We start from the raw sequence: 22,456 nt of genomic DNA, 5'->3' as shown, positions 1-22,456 counted from the left end.
ACAACTCGTCATCAGTGATGTCATTACATACAGTGAAAACCGGCGAGGCTGGTTGGTGAGACACTATACATAAGTGGCCCATTCCATAGGGGATGGTAGGCCGTTGGTCCCAGCCTTCTTGTCCATCTCCATCCACGTGGGTGCTGCTGGGCTCGTCATCCACAAGAAAAAAGGAACCTAATAACCAATTAGTTATTTCTAAAAACAATGCTACTAGAACAGTACACCTGGCAGACAGATATGGGCCCACAGGGAGAGCAGAGGTCATACTAACTCGCATACTTCATTAATTTCCAGATGTGCCATCAACCTCCCAAGGTCTTCCACTCTCATTTTAGCCCATCATTTCATCCCTCCCTGGCACCTCGCACAAATCACGTGACCCAAATGTGAAGGCAAGATAGCTTTGCTTTCTGATCTCTTATCGATCAGCGGTCTTACAGTTTTAAGGTCGGTGGTCTGGGCCTGGCTGGCATCGTGGTAAGTGGGGGTCTTGGAATCAACGCATAGGAGAGCTGTATTTGTGCTGCAACGGGGATGTTGGGGTTAAGGGGCCATGTAATCTGTATTGTGGGATGGTACCTGCCAAAAGGCGCTCTGCCCCCTTCTCGTGGCCTTGCAGAGCACATTCTTCCTGGGGCGCAAATGTATGCGACCTCTAAAACAATGAAGGGCTTGTAACTCACTGAAGCTCACTTGTGGCGTGAATTATGTCTGTGCCAATAATACAAGTCTAATGCCAACACGTTGGGTGCTTTCACCGCGCTTGGGACTATGTTCCAAAATGGCGGCCAAATACTAAGCTGGCATTTACATTGGCCTCGACTATGCAACTCCTAATGCATGCACTATGCAATTGTGCACTCTCCTGTGTGCAAGCACCCCTTCCCCTGCTCTCTCGAAGTGCGGTTTATTTTTAGTTTCTCATTCGGAATTGCCTAGGGGAGGTGGGAAGACCCTCTTTCCTTCCTAACAAATGCATCCCTCCAGGCTGACTGGTGCCAGCAAGGGAAGACAGCATACCCTTTTGGGGGTGCCAGGACGATCAGAAACATGGCTGGCTGTAATACTTTTCCCCTCATTTGCAAATAGTAGCAGCACAGGGAATCAGTAGGAACAAGACGGAGTAGCGCTCTGGCAAGAATTTTTTGCCGGAGCGTCGCCCCATCCCCCACACCCAGGGGCTAGCTGCTAGAACATAACTGTCCCAGATCCTTTGCCTCAATGACCTCCTGCTTTCTCAGTTACCTCTTTTCACTGGGGTTCGCGTCACTGTGCCTACACTCAGGATGGGAAGCTTCTCTAGTGTCATCAGGTTCGCATTGGCTTCTCTTTCTCTCGCTCAAAATCCACTCCGTGATGCGAATGGTTATGTGGTCTCTGAATCATTGCAGAGCTTAACAGTCCAGTGACTCTTGGTCACGCCAACACTTAAGGATCGGCATCTCCGTTGGGGTGCCCTTTCCCAGATTTCTCCTGCTTACAGCTCTTCATGTGTCTGCTTCACACACCAGCCTTCATCCAGGTTCAAATGTGGTGCGTCCCGGTCTCTCTCAGCTCTCGCTGTACAGCTGACAAACACCTGGGCTTCTCTCCCCAATAGGCATCCTCCTCCTGCTGTTATGACACATTGTTGGGTCTACCCCAGCGGAGCCTCATAGTCCTTTCTCTTTGTTGCCCGAGCGCTCTGCATTACTCTGGCACTCTTCTTCTGCTCAGTATTAGAAGAGTACTGCTGCTCATGATGAAACAATGGCTCTATTCCACAGTAACAAACAGTAGTTCTTATCTCCTTGGTGTTGTAGCTGTTAATGGTGAGTTGTGACTGAGTAATTTAGGGAGTTCCTCTTTGAAACAGAAGCCCTTGTCAACCAAGGAGGGCAAGGGGTGGGGAGAAAGGAGTCTCTTCTGGTGAGATCCCACTTGCCTCTACCCCTAGGGAGGGTATTGTGTAGCGGGCTCACCTCCCGAGCCTCACAAGGAAAGGCTCCACCCTGGGAGAAGAAACTGAATCCACGATTCATCACAGCCCTTAGCGGGAACAGGGAGCCCCAGGTCATGGTGCCCACCTTAAAGCCCATCAGCCATGGTTGCATGTCAGGGAAGCTTCTCCAGCACCCGTCCTCCCTCCCCCACCAATGTGCACAAACCAACTCAGAACCAGCCTTGGTACCACAGGGGTACGTCATCATAGGAACTGCTGTACATAGTGGGTTAAGTATGGTTGGTGTTAAAGGCTTGGCAGGTGAGATGGGCCTTTTTCGCAGTTTACTGATCAATAAGCTTCATTACTCACATCCATCATATTTAAAGATAAACTAATACAAACAGTACAAAACAAGCTGCAATTCGCACTGCAGTTTGCAAAATAAATTACAATTTTGAGGAGGTTTGTCAGACCTATGAAAAGAAGAATTAGGATAGATGTTGGATTGCAAACTAAATGAGCAAACAAAAATAAAGTTAGTTTCGATGGACGTCATTTCATTATCACACCTATTGTGAAGCTGCAAACCTTGCTAGAAGAAAGACCCCAACCAAAATAGCTTTGGCTGCCATAGGTGAAGCGGGAGAATACTCTAATCCCCTGGTAACCAAAAGGAGACTTCAGAAAAATACACCAACTGCCCTGGGTGTAATTAGAACCCCGAATGCAGTACTGTCTTTAAAATCTGCTAGTGAAGAGCAAACCTCTGCTAATGAGAATTTCCAGTCCCATTCAGACACTTCTATAGAGAGCCTTTTCTCCAAACAGCAGCAAATGGGGGGAGGGGCCTAAATGTGTTAGAATACGACAAAGCAGGCACTAGTACAGCTTTCAGCCACATACCTACGAGTGGCTTAAACATTGTGGACATCAGTGCTTTACGTGGCATGTAAAATCGAGCCCAAGCTCTTAGTGGGATTGTGGCCGAATAGGGGCATGGCCTTGCCACTTAATTGCAGCACTAACACCCTGCCAGGCACCACTTTATATCTATCATCACCCTCGCACCTGGGGTGTAAGGGTGAGGATCCCTGCATTTCAAATTAAAGGTGCGTCTGGCAGGGGTTTGGTGGCACAATAAAAAGGTGGACACAGCTTTTTTTTTTCTAAAGCCTGAAGTGCTCGCCTATACGCAAGAGCATCAGGCTTTAGAAAAAAGCGCCATGACTTCTAGTGGGCTGGGGGGGTCGGCAAGGGAATTTTGGGAACCCATCAGGGCCCCGTCTCAGACAATTTTCAGATCCTGCCAGGGCTCTGCCCCGGCTAGCCCCCGGCGGACGTCACTGCATGGCTATGGAAGAAGGGTCGTGTTTCAGGTCCGATGTAACGTAACTGCACCAGCGTATTGCCACAGCCATGAGCTGCAGGCTAGAGCCAAAGCTAGCTCTAAGAGTGGGATCTACTGACAACAAGAGGCACTGAAGAACTTGACAGGTTCCTAGTTTCAGTGGGAGATAGAGTCAATAAGGACAGGCAGCGCTGATCATTGGGCCGGCTCTTGCCGGATCCGAGATCCGGAACCAGATGTGTAGCCAGATCTCGGTATCCGGCCAGAGTCAGCTGCCCCAAAACCCTGCTCTGCGCTGGGTAGAGAAAGGAACGAAAAAACAAGGAAAAAAAAAGCACCGCGCACAGACTAACTTCCTCTGGTGACCCCAAGCAAGAGGTCACAAGAGGAAGTTACTGTCCTCAGCCACGACCCGGTTTATATATTTATTTATGGAATGTTTGTCGGATACATGGACCCGAATTATTTATTTAGGCAATCTTTGTCAGAAATCTGTATCTGACAAACTTTGCATAAATAAATACCCCTATTAACATCACACATGATGCAGCCATCCAACTGCTTTCAGAGGGGAGCTGCAGGAGCTGTGCTGTAAAGGAAAACGTTGCTTATGGCAAACAGAAATCACTGTGTTTGAATAGTACCCAAGAGGAAGTATTATTTTTTATAAAATGGAATGCAAATTGTGCATTTTAAAGAATATTTACTCTGCAACACAGGTCAAAACTATTATTCGCATAGTGAAGTAACTCATCACGAGTGCCATGGAAGTGGAATTGATATATAGTTTGGAAAAGAAGCACCATGAAAGAAAAAGTGCCGTTTTATACTATTATTTTGGACATTTCCTTTGATCAGAGATCAACTGCCGAGCTCTGCCCCCCTTAACCCTGCCTCCTCGGGCACTGCCCCCCACCCAAACTCCGTCCCCACTCCAGCCCTTGTGGGATCCCCCACCATTTTTTTTCCATTTCCACCACTGAGGCCGGGAGGACAGCTCTGGGGCAATGAGTTTGCCTTGGAACCAAGACAACGCATAGCAACACAGGTTAGAATCCTGCTCTTGTGCTTTGAAACTGGTCCCCGGTATTAAGCGTGTTATAAAAGAACAATTATAAGTGTGGCTGTGGAGGTGCCAGACAGCCAGTGGGGCAGCCTCAGATGCTGCGAGGCGGATGGTGTGTGTGGTTTGGTGTCAAAGCAGAATCAACACCAACCTCCACAAGCTCCTCACACAATCCACTCGATTAATGACTTGCGTAAAAGAGACAGGGCCTGAGAGCGACCTGCCAAACCACATGCAAACAAAAGCTGCAATGGCTGGCTGTGCCTAAAATTATAAGAAAGGTTTCCCGTGTGGGAAACAAGCTCTTGGGTGATAACGTAATCACACCTTCACTGGCAGTAGTACTGTACTCCATTCCCACACCACACAAATGTAAAGCTACATACAGACAGTACCAGGGGTGAGGCTAGACTGTGACGTAACTAAAACAGCGCCCACCCCACACTTCGTCATTCACGTACCTCCTACATTGTAGCTGTATTCCTCGATTCCTTTAGCCAGCAGGACAGCATGCCAACACGCGCCGGTTGTGCCTGGTTGTGGGGGCAAGACCCCAGGGATAAACCGGTGTAGAAAGGGGGGTATCTATGTGAATACTACGAAATTAAAATACTGCATGTCACTGCAATTATATGCGGGGGGAAACCCTCCGCAGCCCCCCATTCTTTTTATTACCCTAACCCACCACCCCCACATATTATTGCAGTGAAATGCGCAGTGAAAACTTCGACATACTCGTCCTCGGTCTATCCAGCTGCGCAGTAATAGGGCGATAGGTGGGGAGGGTGGATAAACGGTACGTGAAGAGCCATTGGGAGTGGTTTACTCTGTACACACTTCAGTGTTATGAAATTAGACTGGTCTACCTACAAAACTAAGAAATAAGGGTTTAAAACGTCATCATTGCAGCATTCATGATAATATGGTTCAAACATGAAGTTGTCTCTCCATTAGAACAGTCTGCTTCCGGAAATCACCAGACAAGGAAGGCCAGGATGGTAACAAGAGATGGGTGCTTAGAAAGAGAGAAGAAGGGTGCAGTGTGTCGAGGGCAAGGGAGTGAACAAAGTGAGACAGTAGGGGAACACAGGACCCGAGGTAAAGTCACCAAGGAAGAGGAAAGAGAGGGGTAAAGTGTGATGGAAAAAACGGGCGAAGAGAAAAGGTTTGAGAAGTGAAAAGGGGAAACAAGGGGTGCAAGGGAGGAAGAAAGACTTCCTATATAAAATAGGACTACATGCCGATTATTTGCTATGTGTGTGGCTGTGTATTTTAGTGTCTGGGCATGCACAGTGCGAGCAGACGCATGTGCGTGTTGGCAATGCAATGTGCACTTCGCTGCTATCTGCATCAGTTAGTAGGCCCATGGATTGTACGGCTAGTGCCTTTGGGTTGGGCTATACGCGTGCGTGGGCGGGCCTCCCTTTCTGTGCGTATATGAGTGCACATAAAGACAGCACATGTGTGTTGCTTTCATCGTTATCAGATTATGAATCCTCTCATCTTCAGAACCCACTAGTTATAAACCTAATGATTGACCTCGGGGTGGGCCCCAACAAGTGCAGAGTCTATAATTTGGCAGAGATTGGGATCATCACAGAACAGGTCGGACATGTGTTTGCAAGTCTGCAATTTCCTTCACATTTAAAATCGCCAGGGGATTTTATGAAAATGGGGTTGGTACCTTCCAATCCTACATTTCCAGGGCACTGAAATAGATTGCATGTGGCGGCCAATAGGGCACCCTAGCTCCAACCCACTTCTGGCAAGGGATTCAGGAAAAGCATGGGTGCATAACTATGTGGCACTGCAGCCTCCGCAACACACACGAGCGGACGAAATACCCGACACACCCATTTTCCAAAGCTTAAAATACATGACAGTCTGCAACATCCTTCTAAAACCCTGGAAATAATGTTCCAATTACAGGCCAGTTGTGACATCACAAATGACCTGTAATAAGAAAAATAACACCACACCACAACTGCTCTATAATCAGTTATTACGCTTCAGTTGATGTCATAATGCCTGCTGCTTGGTCACTGCAGCACTCAAAGCCGTGACAAGTTTTTCTCATTTCTTGCTTGTAAAATGGTTTCGGGCAATGTTGGAAATGGACAAAATTTACTTGGAGAAGTCTCCCCCCCCCCCCCCAATCTCCCCTTTGCATGAGGGGGCGGGGGAAGATTGTCAGTGGTGTGGACAGATCCAGGGCCGGATTATCAGTGGTGTGGGCTGTACTGGGTGCAGAGCTAAGTATCGAATGATGAGCATGGCCTGAATATAGGATGCTGCCCGCTTTGCATAAAAACAAAGTGCATTTTGGGAACATACAAATGACCACCAAAGTATCAAAAATGTCTGCACTAGTAACTCAAACGTTCATTCCTTCTGAGCATACAATGCACACTTGTTATGGTGCTCATTTCCTCTGTCAGAATAGTCACCCTGACAGTACAACGTGTACAAAGCATGACACATATATACAGCTTTTAGAGTTTGGGCCGTTGAGCAATGGACAACTTTCAGATGCAGTCTGTCAAGTTGGTGCATATCGCGGCTCAGCTGCATGCATAGAAATACTGTGGCACGGTGTCTCAATGCATGCAACTGAGCGGCAATATGTTTTTGCTGGAGCGCGTCTCCATCTTGTTATGGCCCAATTCCTCCACTGGTTTTCTGTGACAATTAACATCCATTCATTGAAGAGCAATGGTTTATGGTAGAATGCTTAATTTGTGCCCGGCTGGGGTTTAACATGTGTGAGCAATAATCTGCATGTTAGTACTTATTTTAAAGTACAACATGAAAACGTTTTTTTGATGCATTTTATAAAACCTCCTTAAAGTATATTTCTGCAACACATTAGAAGCTGCATATTAACTTTTTTTTAACCAAACATGTTCTACATTGATCATATGGATCAGAAAATGGAAGATCTCCTACATAAGATTAAAGCAAGAGGCCTGGTATTAAAAGTGATAACAGAATAATGCCATTATGAGGAATAACATATACCCACAGTACTTTAAAAGGATATTGCAATTCTCCTCAGATTGCGTAACCATGTTAGGGAATTCTGCCTTGTTCTACGGAACGACGCCTTCTGCCTAGTACCTCCATTTGGTCACAGAACTCCTAAGTGATTTGCATTAACCTACATTAAGGGGTACTTTACCCCAAATATCATGGCATTTTACCAATCCCAAAAAGGGGTGACCCAGTGGGACCTCCAAGTCAGACAGACCTGTCTGTCATATTATATTTCGTGAGCCCTCGGCACCCCTCCACACCCAGGGCCCATCTTCTACACTCTATTCATTAGGCATAACCAATGAGTTGACAAAGGGGTGATATGGGCATTGAAGGAGGAAAGTCCAAGCACTGGAGGAGCTCTGTAGAAAAACTGCATAAAAACGGAATTCATGAAATCAAAAACAAAGCTTTGAAAGGACACACTCGGGAGCCTCAGCGACACAAGGCTTCTGTGCTCAGCAGCACAAAGACTTACCAGCTCGTAGTTGACTGGCAGGAAACAGGGGGTCACCACCTGAAGAAAGAAAAAAGAAAATAAATAAATATGGTAAGCAGTGCAAGTCCTACTTGGTGGAAAGGGGGAAGATTCAGGTACATTGAGCCCTTCTATAAGGAAGCAGAGCAGGAACATCGGAAGCAAAATCAAACAATACATCTTGTGTATGTGTAGTTAGTGTTTTGTACAGTGCTGTGAGCCCGCATAGAGGAAATTCTAAATAATTCTAAGAGCTATTAAGCTCTCGCTTCCTGCCAAGAAGGAACCATGAGCTTGACATCAACAGCTACCTGAGCTAAGCTACTCCTTTTGACTACCCAGGCCACGGTGTGCCATACCAACACAGCTATGTGGTATTAACTAGGTTTGGCAATGTGCATAAATGAGAGTTGGCACACATACAGAACTCATGTAAAGGCTGAAAGTTTATATATGCACTTGCTCCTCATTTTCCAGAGGTAGATCCTGCTTACAGGGTAAGGCCAGGTACCCAGGATCGGCTTTTTGTGCTTGCTCGATCCTTGTCTGTGATACCTGACCATATATAGAGCATGGAAATTAATGGGGTTCAGATCCTCTAACTAGTCTAGTTCAGGGTGGCCCAGCACAGATCATCTGTTGCAGTCCTGCTCGCAATCAGTGGAGTAACTTAGCTGAAAATTTTTGGGGGGGGGGCATGACATCTGAAGAAAAGGTGCTCCAGCCAAATGAATAGGGACAAAATAGTGTGCCATGAAAGTTGGTGGGGGACAAATACCCCTCTCCCCCTCTAAAATTACGCTTATGCTCACAATACACTCTTGCTGCCTTAATCTTGCTCTTTTCTGGCCTTCACACCCCTCACACAGTCTAATGAACACCACTTCCATAGGGAGCTCAGCTCACTACAGAAACGTTTGCAGCCAACTTCCAGGTGAGGAACAACCCTGCCTCACTGTGAATTAAAATACAGTCTAGCACGAGAGGATACAGGGCAATCTTTAAATACACTTGAGATCAAGGTGCAAGGTTTCGTCAATGTTACTGTAATAGTTTGACCACGCTATCCTTGAATCTGCCACTCTAAGCTCAGGCTTGGCAGCCATAGAATTAGCATCCTGGAGTTGGGCCTGGGGCAGAACACAGAGCTACCAGGCAAATAAGCCACCAGACCACCAAGAGAGCCTGAGCACTGCCTCATGCATCCCACGTTACATTGGGTACTAATTTACAATGCTCCAAATCTGCTTTGGAGACACACCCCGATTAGGTCTACACTTTAGGACTCATCAGCTGCTCCCTTTGGAAGAACTATGGCATAGCAAATAGGACTGACAAGCCCCCGCGCCATCACAAAACCTTCTTCCCTCGTTGAATCCTCCCTGCATTGATAGCATCTATTTCCTGCTATTCCCAGGCTCTGGTCTCCCACTGGCGCATGTTCTTCCCTACAGCAGATTAAATTCTACAAGACGCCATTCGCAAGCCTGCCACGCTCATACAACGACAGTGGGGATATGTCACAGTATAAAAAAGCAGATTATCTTATCATATGACATAATGATAGAGCAGACTGCTGTGGCTCAAAGAGCATCAAAGCGACTGGAAAGCAACATCTAAGCACTATACAAATCCTCGATCCAATTGCCGAAACAAAATATCAATGTGCATGCTTTGCTAAGCCAGCTGTAAAAAAAATCACGTTAACTCAGTTAAAATTCAGGAAGTAGTCGCAGATAAACAGTTTAATCGCCTAAAATGATCAAGTTAAGAGATGCAGTTTCAATTGCTTTTGAAAACGGCTCGTCGGTTGTGTGGTGCAAAAGGAGGCGAACCACCTGCTGCTACCAAAAAGCACCCTCTAAAACACGGACTCTAGTTACGCAGTCATCTAGGGCATGCACGCACAGATCAGGCAAGCAGCGCACAGCTCTGTGCATCCGGTCCGAGCATCGCATGAAACACTGCTAGAAATGCAAGCAAGAGACCGTACAGCCCCAATCGACCCAGAGCGATGGGATTTAATTTCTCAATTTAAGAGTTCATACTGGACGCGCTGCATTTTGGCATAACAGGCTAACGTCGTCCACACTACAAGCCAGTGAGTCAACAGCGCACATACAGAAAAATACTCTGCAAACAACGGTGCGAGTGTAACATAAGCGGTAACTCCTCGTCACTCTTCCTCGTCCCAGTCCTTACCCTATGACCCTGATGTCCATCAAGAAAGACTACCCAATGATTCTTTTGAGCAATCACAAGACCCCCTAGACCCCCTTTGCTAGCAGTGACCACTGATCCCTGCCCTGCAGCACAACGGTACACAAGCACCACCTAACCCGCATACTGTAGGATGACTTGAATCGAACAGCATCTAGATCAGGGGAACTATCTACCCACCCCAAATCAGCTGCGCACACATTTTAATTAACCAAGTTCTTTCTATGAACATGGGACACACCAGTCTAGCAGTAGCAATTCCCTCCAGCCTCCATCCCCGGGACAAGAAATACACAGGTCTGCACAAAAGGTCAATTTTATTAGATTTGTAAACAAAAAAGGTACACAACTCGGAGAAGTACACAGAAAATCGGACCCTCATTCCCTTTTCAACGCTTGGAGAAGGTGCGCTCAGGACAAACCAAATGTACATATGGTGAAGTGTGTTCTTTTAAATTGTCTACGTTCAAGTTAAAGAAGCGATCACAATTGAATTGACCAGTGTCTTGATCACTCGTCTTTGTAGCATCCCTTCGTATTCTCATGCTAGGCCATTAATATCTCCAATAAAGTATTGGGTATTCCCCATTGCCTTAACTTCTTCCATGATTTGCCTCTAATCACCCAGTCGAATGCAGTTAGGTCTACAGAGACCATACAAAGCGATTTCTTTTCCAGCTCGTTCACATTAATCAGCATCTTCAAAATAAAGCAATGAACCTGGGTCCCCAACCCCTTTCTAAACCCAGATTGATTTCCATCCAACCTGCCAGCATCCCTTGTCCAGGCAGTCAGGGCCTCAAAACGATTGGTTGCAAAGATTTTACTGCCAACATCGAGGAGGGCAATAGGCTGATAATTTCAAGGAGAACGCCTATCCCCCTTTTTATAAATTGTGATAATAATGGCAGTCTTCCAGGACACCGTAATCATTTTCTAAACCATGTGTCCTGGACTAATGTGTATAAAATATTCGCCCACAATCCCGGATCTGCTATCATATTAAGATTAGAAATTCCATCTGGACCCATAGCCCTAGATGATTCAGTGGCTTTGATCAGATGTTCAATATGGTCTTGATCATAAACCAAGGACCACTGCTGGGAGCCACTATCCCTCCACTCTTCCCATAGGTTATCCTCCGCAGAATAAGTGGCACATGTGTGTTTTGGCCACTCCTCCGCCATAATGAGGTTAGCCTGCACATATTCCTGCTTTCTGGGGTCATTACTCAACTTCCAGAAAGCTCTGGAATCCCTTTCCCCTTAAGATTTTTAGCACCACTTCTCCCTCGTGCTGGTATATAGGTGCCTTTTGGCACTGTAACCCGTTTTTGAAACCGTGACAATTCTTTTGTCATAAACATTCTCTTCGGGTGCCGTCCCGTCCTTAAGAGCTGGAGATTTTTGTAGCTCCCTTCTCTCACCTTAAATTTGACTTTTCCCACTCTTACCAGTAAACCCACAGGAGGTCATCCCTTCCCCCAGCAATCCAATTTCCCCTTTTTTAAAGTGCAAAACATTTGGTGCTTAGAGAATATCCAACAACTCCTCCTTTTCAACTGATTCGAGAGCAGCCATTCAATGGGGTCGCGGCTACATGGCGGGGGGGGCACTTTTTTGGCCACACTGAGCATGTGCGATCGAGAGCCGCGTATTACTGTGGCCCCCTATCGCCCATTCTCAGTGTGACGCATGGGTGCATGACCCCAGAACCAGGCAGCAAAGAACACATCCTGGAAGTGTACTTTCCACCATTTGGATCACGCATCCAGGCTGTAGTCTTTCTTCCTGATACCCCAATGGTGATCCGGACTGACAAGCAGCTTGCCCAGTTGAGAGTTGGCATTTTACCGATCCAAGTTCACCCTGGAAGAGGAGGTGAGCGAGGACCAAAGCATTGCATTGCCAGGACCCCTGCGTGCTCCTCCCCCCATTGACTCACCTTGGAGGCCATGGGGGGGAGGGGCAAGCGGGACCCCAGCATTTTTGTTTTAATGTTTACTTTTGGATGCCAAAATTCATGTAGTCATTGCATCTTTGTGTCGCCTCCAAGTTATTAATAGTGTGATACCGTGTGGTGTTTTGCTTTGTTCAAGTTTTTTGCACCCCTTCATTATTCCCAGTCTTTCCTCTACCCAACCATATCTGCTCCTTCCCATCGGAGCACAACCTTGGGAGATGTGTGGACTTCAGGGAAAGCAGGGGAAAGCAGGGGCACACGAGATAATTAAGGGGTGTACTAAAGAAGTAGAAATATAGCAGCGTTCCACCTTGTCCACCTACACCAGCCTCCGATCCCACCCCACCCCCCCAGATGCCCACACATCCATAGATATGCATTTAGACTTCAGTCCTGCACACGTACTGCGTGGACCGCATAGTTCCAGGCAAAATTAAAGGGCACAGGGCAGGCAAGGGCAATGCAGTAGCAGTCAGACGCAGAGAGGGGTCAGGTGCATTACAGAGGCAGTGTCAGGTGAGAACAATAAGATGTGAAAGCAGATGGTCATGGTGACAGAATACAGAGTAAGCATTGTTGAGAACTGGGAACTCAGAACGGTCGGAATATAGAAAGATTGCAGAGAGCAAGACCACAAAGAGATTTGAAAACTAGGCACAGAAAATTGAATTTTAGACGTGAATGAAAAGAAAGCCAGCCAAAGGTAGAAGGAGGAGAGATAATAGAGTCCCGAGGAGGAAGAAGATAGAGAAGATGAACAGAAGCACTGAACATTGAGCAATATACAAGCGGCAAGACATTTTTCCTCTACGCGTCCCTGCATAGGTTTTACATTCATTTTGTAAGTCAAAGCAAAAAAAAAATCACTTTGCATAGTTAAAGATGTTCTTATTTTGTAATGGTAACTCGGAGGTGAAGGGGGTAAGCACTCTTAACTATTTATTATGATTTACATAAAGTACAATTCCTACAATGCGTCTGCCAAATTCTTCTTGGGGCGAATGCCTTCCTTCGATATAACATGCCCAACATATTCTTTCTCACTTCTGTTCATCTTACACTTCTCTCTACTGAGGGTCATTCCCGCTTTGTGTAATTTTTTAAACAGCCCCTCAAGTCTCTTGTTGCGAGTTTCCAGGTTGTCTGCATTGACCAATAGATCATCCCGGAAGAAGAGGACTCCCGGATCTCCATCAAATATGCTATACATGATCATCTGGAAGACTGATACTGCAGGGACGAGTCCAAAGGGAATCCGTTTATACTGAAACAGACCCTCAGGTGTTATGAACGCAGTCAAATGCCTGGACTGGTGTAATTTCACATAGTGATAAGCAAAAGTGTGGCCTAAGGTTAAACAAAAAAAATGTGCGAGTTCCCTCATGTGTACACAGATCCGACTCTTCCCTGAACTCTTCCTCACCATCACCAATGAAGAGACCCACTCTGAGGTATCAATGCTCTCAATTATGTACTGTCCCACCAACTTCTTCAGTCCCAATTTGACTTCATCTCTCATTGAGAAAGGAATGTTCTGCCTTTTCTGCGCAACTGGGGTACAGTTATCTTTAAGTCTGATTTCATGAAGAAACCATTTCAAGGCATTCGAACCCTGTCCTGAAATATTTCTTGCACTACACTCATTCCTACGGATGAAGCTTCCACAGATAGCACTGCATTCTCTGCATTGGGGTCTAGTTTGACTAATAATTTCTTTTGATGTGTCCAACTTAGTGGTGTAGCTCCTTTTCTTGAAACAAACCTTGCCAGAGGTGTTCCTTCCTTTGAAACGCAGTGTGATGTAGAACCAGCCAACCAAAGCTATGGTTGCACCCCCATATGTCCTTGGACAAATGTAGACTTCTTTGAGATACTCTGGTCCCATGCCCTCCCATATTTTCTTTGGCATTAACGTATACTTGGCACCCGAGTCAATCATCGTGGGAACTCAATCTATAAGGACAGGTGCTTTTAGGCTATCGACCTATTTGTCTTCATCCATTACCAAATGGGCACTCTCCTCTTGTTTTCCTTCACTGTGATCACTCCCAATCCAATTGGTGGTTTTCCTGACCTGGCAGCATCTCACTAAATGTCCTTTCCCTTTGCAATGTCTGCAAATGATCCTTAGGGCATGGCAGTCTGGGTCATTCACTGAGTGAGCTGCACCATCAACCCTAAAGCATCTTCTTGTGTCACGATGACCCCTTCCTAAGAGTTAAATCTTCCCCTGGCCTCGGATTTCCTTCTCCCTCTGGAAGCCTTCTCATTTGAAGGCTTCTTTCTTTCTGCTCAAGTACCATCTCCCACAGCAGCAATTGTGTCCATCGGGTCACTAGGGTGGTGGTGGTGGTGGTTCGCTGTTTGGGCATGTCAGATTTCACACCCGATTCCTTCAATCTGGTCTCCAACATCCTGACACATTGTTCATTGTGCTCCACTTCTTTGGCAATGTGTAAAACGGTATCCAGAGGTGGGTCATCCTCAGACCATAGTTTCTCCCTGACTTTACTACTACTGCACTCCAACATAAACGTGTCTCTTAGCCGCTCTGCTGATTGTTGGTTAAATTTACAAGTCCTCTCCATTTTACTCAACTTTTTCTCATAGTGCTTTCAAGTTTTCTTGAGATTTCTCATACTCATTTAAGTCTGCGCTTTCTTCTCCCGGGAGATCTGGCAAATCTTCAAATTTGTCCTGCCCTGCTGATCCTAGACAATGCAGGAGGAGTGATGATTTCCTCCTCTTTACGCTGTAATTCACAGCACACACTACTTTGGCATAACGTTTGAAGGACTTTATCCATATTTTCCAAGGCACAGCCGGTTCACCAACTTCAGGTAGGAAGAAAGCAGGTGATGGAATACTGGAGAGCCAGGTCAGCTGCTCCCCCAACGACACTGTGGCTGTGCACGGCTAAGGGATGGTGGTGGGTGATGTGGTATTAGCTAGTGTACTCTGTTTTCCAGCATACTTGTAATAAAGTTGTATGAGCTGTGCTTGCAAAATGAATTGAGTTTCGTGGCAGGAAAATGCAATGTCTTCAAACAGAGCAATGTGCAATATTTGTATATTCTGTCCTTGTATTTTGTTCATGAAATATCACTTGGTACTGGGTCGAGGTGGAACCGTGTGGAGCTGCCTGCTCGTGTATTATGGCCTTTCCTCTAATGTGTCTCTAATCAGTCAAACTGTGCATGTCTGATCACTTCCTTTATCTTCCAAACGAACGCTGGAGGCTCATGGACAGCATGTGCTGCCGCAAAGTACCAGTGGCACTGGGTCCGGAAAAGGCACACTCTGCCGTGTGAGCCGCTCCCTTTGCCGCATGCACACGGAGAGTTCAACGAGAGGGGACCCCTCTCGCGTGGCACCCCTCTCGCGTGGCACTGCATTCACCATGTTTTGGCACTGCTGGTGGGTACCTCGCACCCAGCAATGTCTGGGTTGGAAAACCGCAAATCTGCTTGTGAGACTTGAACGTACTGGCAGCTATGGGTGCACACACAGTGCCGGGGCTCCCAGCAGTCTGTAAAGTGCACGTGCCACCAGTCTGTAATGACGGCTCAGAGACAAAGGGGCTAAGCGCTGTAATAATTTGTTATAATTTACATAAAGTAAGATATCTAACTGGAAAGGGAGCCGCGGTGGCACCAGCCGCGCTGTCAACTGTCCTTCTCACTGCGTTCCACTCCAACCTCATGAGCCCTGCGGGGGAGCAGGGTTCCATGAGGATGCAGGATCGGCTCACGAGGAAGCCCACCCTACATATTTGCATACTCCGGAAAGCCCCCCCCCCAGCACACCTTGAGCCCCTCACACACCCAGACTTAAGTATTTAATACACAGCAAACTCCACCTGTTGATCAACTGCTTACACGCCTTCACATGCACTGCGGCACTTTTTCCTTCTGCACACCTCTCTCGCAGTGCACCACTTTGCGGTCAGTACAGACCAAACAGACCAAGGTCCTGCGGACCCTAAGTGGGACTTAAAGCCAGACAAGGTTTACACGCTTTGAGGCTATTACAGTGGGCTGCCCCCCACTTTACTTTGCCTAAAAAAAAATCTTCTACACTTACTATTACATTCACTGCATCAGACATTTACTTCTTCATGCATTTACTTCTTCTTACCTTTACTTCATCGTCACATTTTCAAGGTGGCAATGGATATGATATGTTCTGCTGTAAGGTTAGAGTTAGGGTCAAGAGCGGGTATGGGGAATAATATGGGTAAGAAAAGAAGGGGGGCAACAGGGAGTCTTCCCCCTGTAATGACGGAATGAATGTTAGAAGGGAAGAGATACACCCCTAAGGTGGTGCGCTGACACAGTACAAAAAAATAACAATGCTGTAAACATTCCAGCACCCACATACCCATGTAAAACACAACGTGGGGGACTTGCTTTGTGGGAACAGCATAAAAAAGTGACAGATGACGAGGGGCAGACGGGGCAGTTAGGTGCAGTGCGCCTTCAATGGGTTGCATAAGGCACGGCATTTAGGAGAAACAGGCCGTCAAGCTCGCAATTAGCAGCACAAAAAGGTATGTTCCTAAAGTCTACCTAGGCTGTAATCCTTTAAGTCTTGCTCCATGGAGAGCATGTTTTCGGGGTAGTGTGGGAATCCCGCGAGCTCGTGCTCTGCAAATTACTGCACCACAGCGACCTCTGGTGTTGTGTGAGAAGGGCAGAGGTTTCATCCCGTGCTAATCTTCATAGGAAATCGGAAGCGAGATGCAAAAGTGAGGTATTTCTTAGAGCAAAGGCACGCGCACAGGCTCTCGCCAACCAAACAATGGCGCGAGCGAGGCATGCCCCATTGGAAAGCATGTGCACGCGCAGGGCCAAACTGACGCAGATGGACTGAAATCGCTCTACACAATCTTCCCAAATTGGCTGCATAGTCTAAACGAGGGGTACTACTGCTACCTGTACATGATGTGGTGTGACCTTTTGCTTTGGCTAGCTAGCCAAGAAAGAAGGAAGGACCCGCACCAGTCATGGGCTCACCAAAGCGGTCACGCCGCAATCCCAGTCAGCCTTTCCCGGCCTATTGGTGAACCGCCCCTTCCCAGAATGCCAGCGGAAACCCCCAAACTAGGTGCCACCCATCGCTAGGCACAGGCCATAGACGGCACCGTTTCTACGGACACGGGAGGCCACTGGTTCACGGCAAACAGCCCGTTCAATGGCACAGAGAACTCGCTTCAATAACGCAGGCGTGGCTAGCCGACTCCATCATTGGTGACCGCGCCACACATACCGCTGTGAAGAGAAAGTTGGGTAGAGGCAAGCCCCAAAGAGAAGACGCACAGCCTGGCTCGGACTGGCCTATAGGGCAATGCCCGAACCAAAAGCACAAAATGCTAGCTAGTGTGGGCCGGTTTTTTGGGTCAAAGTGGGCCACTTTTTTGGCTCTTGTGGGCTAGCTTGATAAGTTACTTCACCATGCGGCTAGTAGGTTTGACCAGTGTTACTGAATAAATATTCTTTCAAATGCACAATTTGTAACAGATTTCATCAAAAACCTCCCCCTTGGGTACTACTCAAACAGTTTGTCACAAAAGGAATGAATAGCCAATTGCAACTGTGGGCCACCTATTATGCCTCAGTCCGACCCTGGTCACAGCAGCTAAGACATCTAAAGACCAAGCGTTCCCCCGCTCTGAAACGAACGATGCCCATGTCAGTAAGATGGCAGAGTTTACTAATGCCCCGATGCAAAGATCAGAGTCTAAATCGAAGGTCACAGGCTGGAATCCTGCTCTGTCCAATCCTACACCCATCCAGCCACTTATAAAATGAGCTCCATTGAATACCACCGGTTATCCGCTCATAGAGAAACATGGCAGTGTGTGCTTAATAAGCTCAGTAATAATGAGGGTCATTATTCAGATCAGGGATTCAGATAAGAATTTGAAGAGAGATATGTTCCCGTCTATTTGTTAAGGTGGGACATTCATTTAAATGAAAGCCAAATGAAAGATGCATTTTTACCCGAGAGTGCCTCTAGAAATCAGGCACTAATTACCCATCCGCTTCAGGTGGCCCTGCTCTGCTGGTACTATGGACTGGTGTAGGAGGCGATGATCTCCTGGGCCTTGGGCAGAATTAACACTACAGGGGAGTGTTTCTCAAGGTGCGCTGGAAAGAACACTAGATGGAGGGCTTACCTAGTTTTTGGTTAGTAGGTTTGGAACAGGAAATCTTTCAAAAAAATAAAAAAGGACACCCTGGCATCAGGCAGACGGGCTGATTCGTGGAACCATGATAGGCCTAAGGGGGCATGTGTGGTAGCAATGCTAAAGATGGCCGACTGACTGGACCGGGGTCTGTGGTCCATGATCGAGGGAGAAAGGAGTCCCAAGGATAGGGTGACCGGTCCCGGTCCTCTGGCTCCACCCCACCTCCTCTCCTCCCAAGAGGGTTTCTTTCAAAAAACGGTTTTGGAGAAAGGGGAGATGAAAGTCCCTGGTTTTGAGAAAAGTGAGCGTGTTGCCAACAATTCTTCACTAAATATGCATTATAATATTGTCACAGCGTTGCCATCTGAGGATGGGCTTGAATCGCCAGCCGTCCAGGTACTATCCACAGGCTTTCACTGACGGTCCCCCACAGAGACTGGCTGAGAAACGAGTGGATATAGCGAGGCATGCAATGTCAAATGGAGCAAGAGCTCCTTTTGTTAGAACGTGAACGTGGCTACATACACAGACAACCCTCGCACTTTTTATGCTGATACTTTTGAATGGGGGGCTCTAGGTCAGGTGGATGGGGCTAAAGGGAGGGGTGGAGTCCCTCTTATGTTGTTGGCTGTCCTGGTTTTTTGTCTTCAAAAGCTGGTCACCCTACCCAAGGAGCAGTTGAGCGAATAAGGGACACAAAGAAAGGGGCGACAGTAGAGCTGGCTGGGAATTAGAAGGCCAGCGATGGGAGGGGCGCGTGGCTCTATGGGCCAATGAGGGGGGCGGGGGGGGATTGCTGTATCACAGAGTTGGAGGGGGGGTGTAAATGATTAATTGTATTAGAAAGTTAGAGAATTTTAAAGTGGTGTAGTCGAAGGGGTAGAGGAAGAGGTTTTTGCGAGTTTTAATCCCTGGCCATCAGATGCAACTTTTTCATAATACGCAAGGATGTAATGAAAGCTTCTGTGACGTGCAATGTGTGCTCAGTTGGTTAATGCTCTAGACTAGAACGCTACAACGTCCGAATTGGGCAGGTTTGCGCTTTACAGATCATAAAAGAAAAAACATCTGACCACCATCTCAGCATTTTAAGGATATACAACGTCATTTTTAAAAACACAGCAGGTTTGGCAATTGCTACGCTGTAATTTTTCGTCACAATCTTGTGCACGCCATTCTCTCTACATTTTGAAGGGGTCGACGCTCAAGCCTGGGTAAGCTCTGTAAATAACCAGCTATCATGGGTACCTATAAGAAACACCACAAATCTGATGCTTGCCATTTCATTTTGAACAGTGCAAATGTGCGGTCTCCAAAAGCACACCGCTAGGGATAAATGCCACAGAATGCCAACTTTCCAAGACCTCCTGCTAAATCAAAAACACACAACGTCGCACGCAGAATAAAGCACAAGAAAACGTGATGAAAGTCTTTTTCCGTGGCAAAGTACACAAGTGCTTGAAATAACATCGATTCACAAGCAGGAATGTTTGCAAACTAGGACCGCGGGAGAGTGCACCGTTCCATCTGCCAGCTGGAGCTTGGCTCACCCACGCCGCCGTGTTTGCTTTAGAAGGTCAAACACCTGACCGCTTTTAGGGGTAGTACAGGAAAACATTGCCCTGTCAGCTTGAAAAAAAGTACACATTACAAACCACATTAATTAGAGCGTGCTTACAAGTCAACGAACAATGAGATAAAAGGCAGCAGCAGCTTGACCACAAATGGGGTTTCTAGCCAAGGGCTATTCGGTTGGCAAGCTGGCTGTGAGCACAGTGAACACATCCAAAGAATCGACACACAAATTCTGAAATGGATGGCCAATCCCTGCGCTTGGCTCGAGCTGTACCGTCCTCGGGTGGGCTCGACTCGGCCACAACGCACAGGTGGAGTGTGTGCGCCCAGGTGAGGCATCGAAAGGACACTATAGGCACATGGAATGGAGCACGAGGAAGGACAGCTATGATATACGCCACGAGCTGCAAGCACTGGCACGTGATGGCGGCCATCTTGGTGATATTTGGCATCTGACATTTGTTAGATGCTGGCTTTCCGGAGGCCCAGCACGAGGAGCTGGCTCCGGTCCAGGAGGCCGCGTGGCCTGGAACGTGGCCAAGGCAGGAGCGCTAAAATAATGACACACACGCTGGCATGCATTCGCCCGGAACTGCCTCCCTCTCCAGGGGGCGGGGCTTTTATTAAGCTGCCCTACGTCACCGCGCTGCGGGACGTAGGGCGGATATAACATCCCTCCTTTATTTCAAAATAGCCTAACAAAACAAACATAAACAACATGCTCAACTATAAACTCCTGCCACTGCTGTTGGCTTAGCATACATAGTCATTCAGCCTCGCAGGCGGTCTCGTGGTCTCTCTCAGACTGTACCGCTTCGCTTGGGGGCTGTCCCCGCTCGGTTCGTAAGTCTGCTCACCTTCGCTGCATGTGTCCTCACCGCTGGGCAGTCTCGGTGATTGCCAGCTGCGATCCCCCGCGGATTCCTCCTCGGGGTCTTGCGCCGGCACGTCGCTGCTTTGTTGCTCGTTGTCGTCGTGAGGCCCCTCGCAATCCGTCCAGAGGTGCTGGGGCACGGGCTTGAACCAGGAGGCGTTCCTTGTTACTTCCCGACCTCCCCGTGTGACGGTTATCATGGTCCCACGCCGGTTGCTGATGGTCCATGGCAGTTCCTCATACCTGGTGTCTAACTTGGATTTCGTGGGATTTCGCAACATGATGACTTGGTCGCCCACTCTGTGGTTTGAGGGCCTTGCTCTTCTCTTGGCGCTCATGTGAGCATTGGCCCGTGTTCTCCTCGCTTCCACGCGTGCATGGTCGACGTCGTCAGGGGTTCTGCTTGGATGATGGGGAATCGACGAGTTGATGATAGTACCGAACATAAGGTCCGCCGGTGGTATGCCCGTGGTGCTGTGGGGGGTGACCCGATAGTTCCTTAGGAACCGGAATAGGTCGATCCTCCACGGGCTGGCGTTTGCTTTTGATACTCGGAGTACCTTGTTGATGGTCCTCATGAATCGCTCGACGTCCCCATTAGCCTGTGGCCACCTTGGCATGATGTGGTGGTATTTGATGCCCAGTTCTTGTATGTATGACCTAAATTCCTCCCCTGTGAATGGGGGCCCATTGTCGCTCTTAATGGTCGTGGGCAGACCATGGGTGGCAAACATCTTTTCTATCACCGGGATGACCACTTCCGCGGCGGTGGACTCCAGTATCTCGACCTCTGGATAGCGTGAGTGATCATCGATTGCCACCAGTAGATGTAGACCTTCTCTGATTTTGCAAAAGTCAATGCTGATTGCTTCCCATCGTGCCCGGCCACGCTCGGCCGATAGGATCGGTTCTGGGTCTGGTGGTCCACTCGTTATTTGGCAGGGTAGACATGTGTTCACTAGGTCCTCAACACGATCGTCGATGTGAGGGAACCATACCCGGTGTCTGACCCGTGCCTTTGTTCTTGCAAGCCCTTGGTGTCCTTCATGTGCTAAGGCAACTATCCTGTTTTGCAGCCTTGGGGGTATGATGATGCGGTCACCCCTTAGCAGGAGCCCTCCCTCAGTGATTGAGAGGTCTTGTCGAACCGTGAACATGCCCGCTAGGAACTCCTTGGCCCCCTCGGTTCTGTTGCGTGTGTGCGACATGAAGTCTTTCCAGTTGCCTGACATAATGGCGTCTTTTACCAGATCGCGACAGGGGTCATTCTGGGTTTCTGTTGCAATGTCCTCAATGTTTATCGCTTTGGGCCTCATGGTGTGGACCACTTGACAAATGTGCTCCTCCGTTTCTTCGGCGACTAACACTTCCTGCTGGGTGGCTGGTCGTGGGTGTCTCGACAGGAAGTCCGCGGGGTTGCCGCTGCCCGGTTGGTAGACAAGTTCGAAATCATATTGCTGGAGGTGTAGCAGCCACTTGGTGATTCTGGCTGGTGGGTGTGCCGATGACCCAATGAAGATTGGTAGTAGGGGCTTGTGGTCGGTGATCGCCGTGAACTTGCGCCCATACAGGTACATGTGGAAGTGTCGACACCCCCATAAAACGGCGATTGCCTCCTTTTCTATGTGGGAGTACCTTTGTTCCGTTGCTGTGAGCGCCCTGGATGCATATGCAATCGACCTTTTTGTGCCCTCTTTCGTGACCTGCATCAGGATTGCTCCAAGTCCGACTGGGCTGGCATCCACAAATAGTTCTGTCGGGAGGTCCGTGTCATAGTAGGCCA

The 22,456-nt window shown here is 47.8% G+C and overlaps 1 protein-coding gene across 5 annotated transcripts in view; it reads right to left on the bottom strand.

Moving 5' to 3' along the window:
• Nucleotides 1–22,456, bottom strand: part of TNS3 (tensin 3) — a 1,168,488-nt gene that overhangs the window by 581,759 nt on the left and 564,273 nt on the right. For all 5 annotated transcript variants that reach the window (XM_069613336.1, XM_069613334.1, XM_069613335.1 and 2 more), the window contains one exon: nt 7,853–7,891. In XM_069613336.1, coding sequence (XP_069469437.1) covers nt 7,853–7,891 — 39 coding nt within the window. The remainder of the gene's footprint in view (nt 1–7,852; nt 7,892–22,456) is intronic.

Source organism: Ambystoma mexicanum, chromosome 5p (genome assembly GCF_040938575.1).
Source record: "Ambystoma mexicanum isolate Mex_15411 chromosome 5p, UKY_AmexF1_1, whole genome shotgun sequence".
NCBI lineage: Eukaryota > Metazoa > Chordata > Amphibia > Caudata > Ambystomatidae > Ambystoma > Ambystoma mexicanum.
This window is presented reverse-complemented; position numbering and strand designations above follow the sequence as displayed.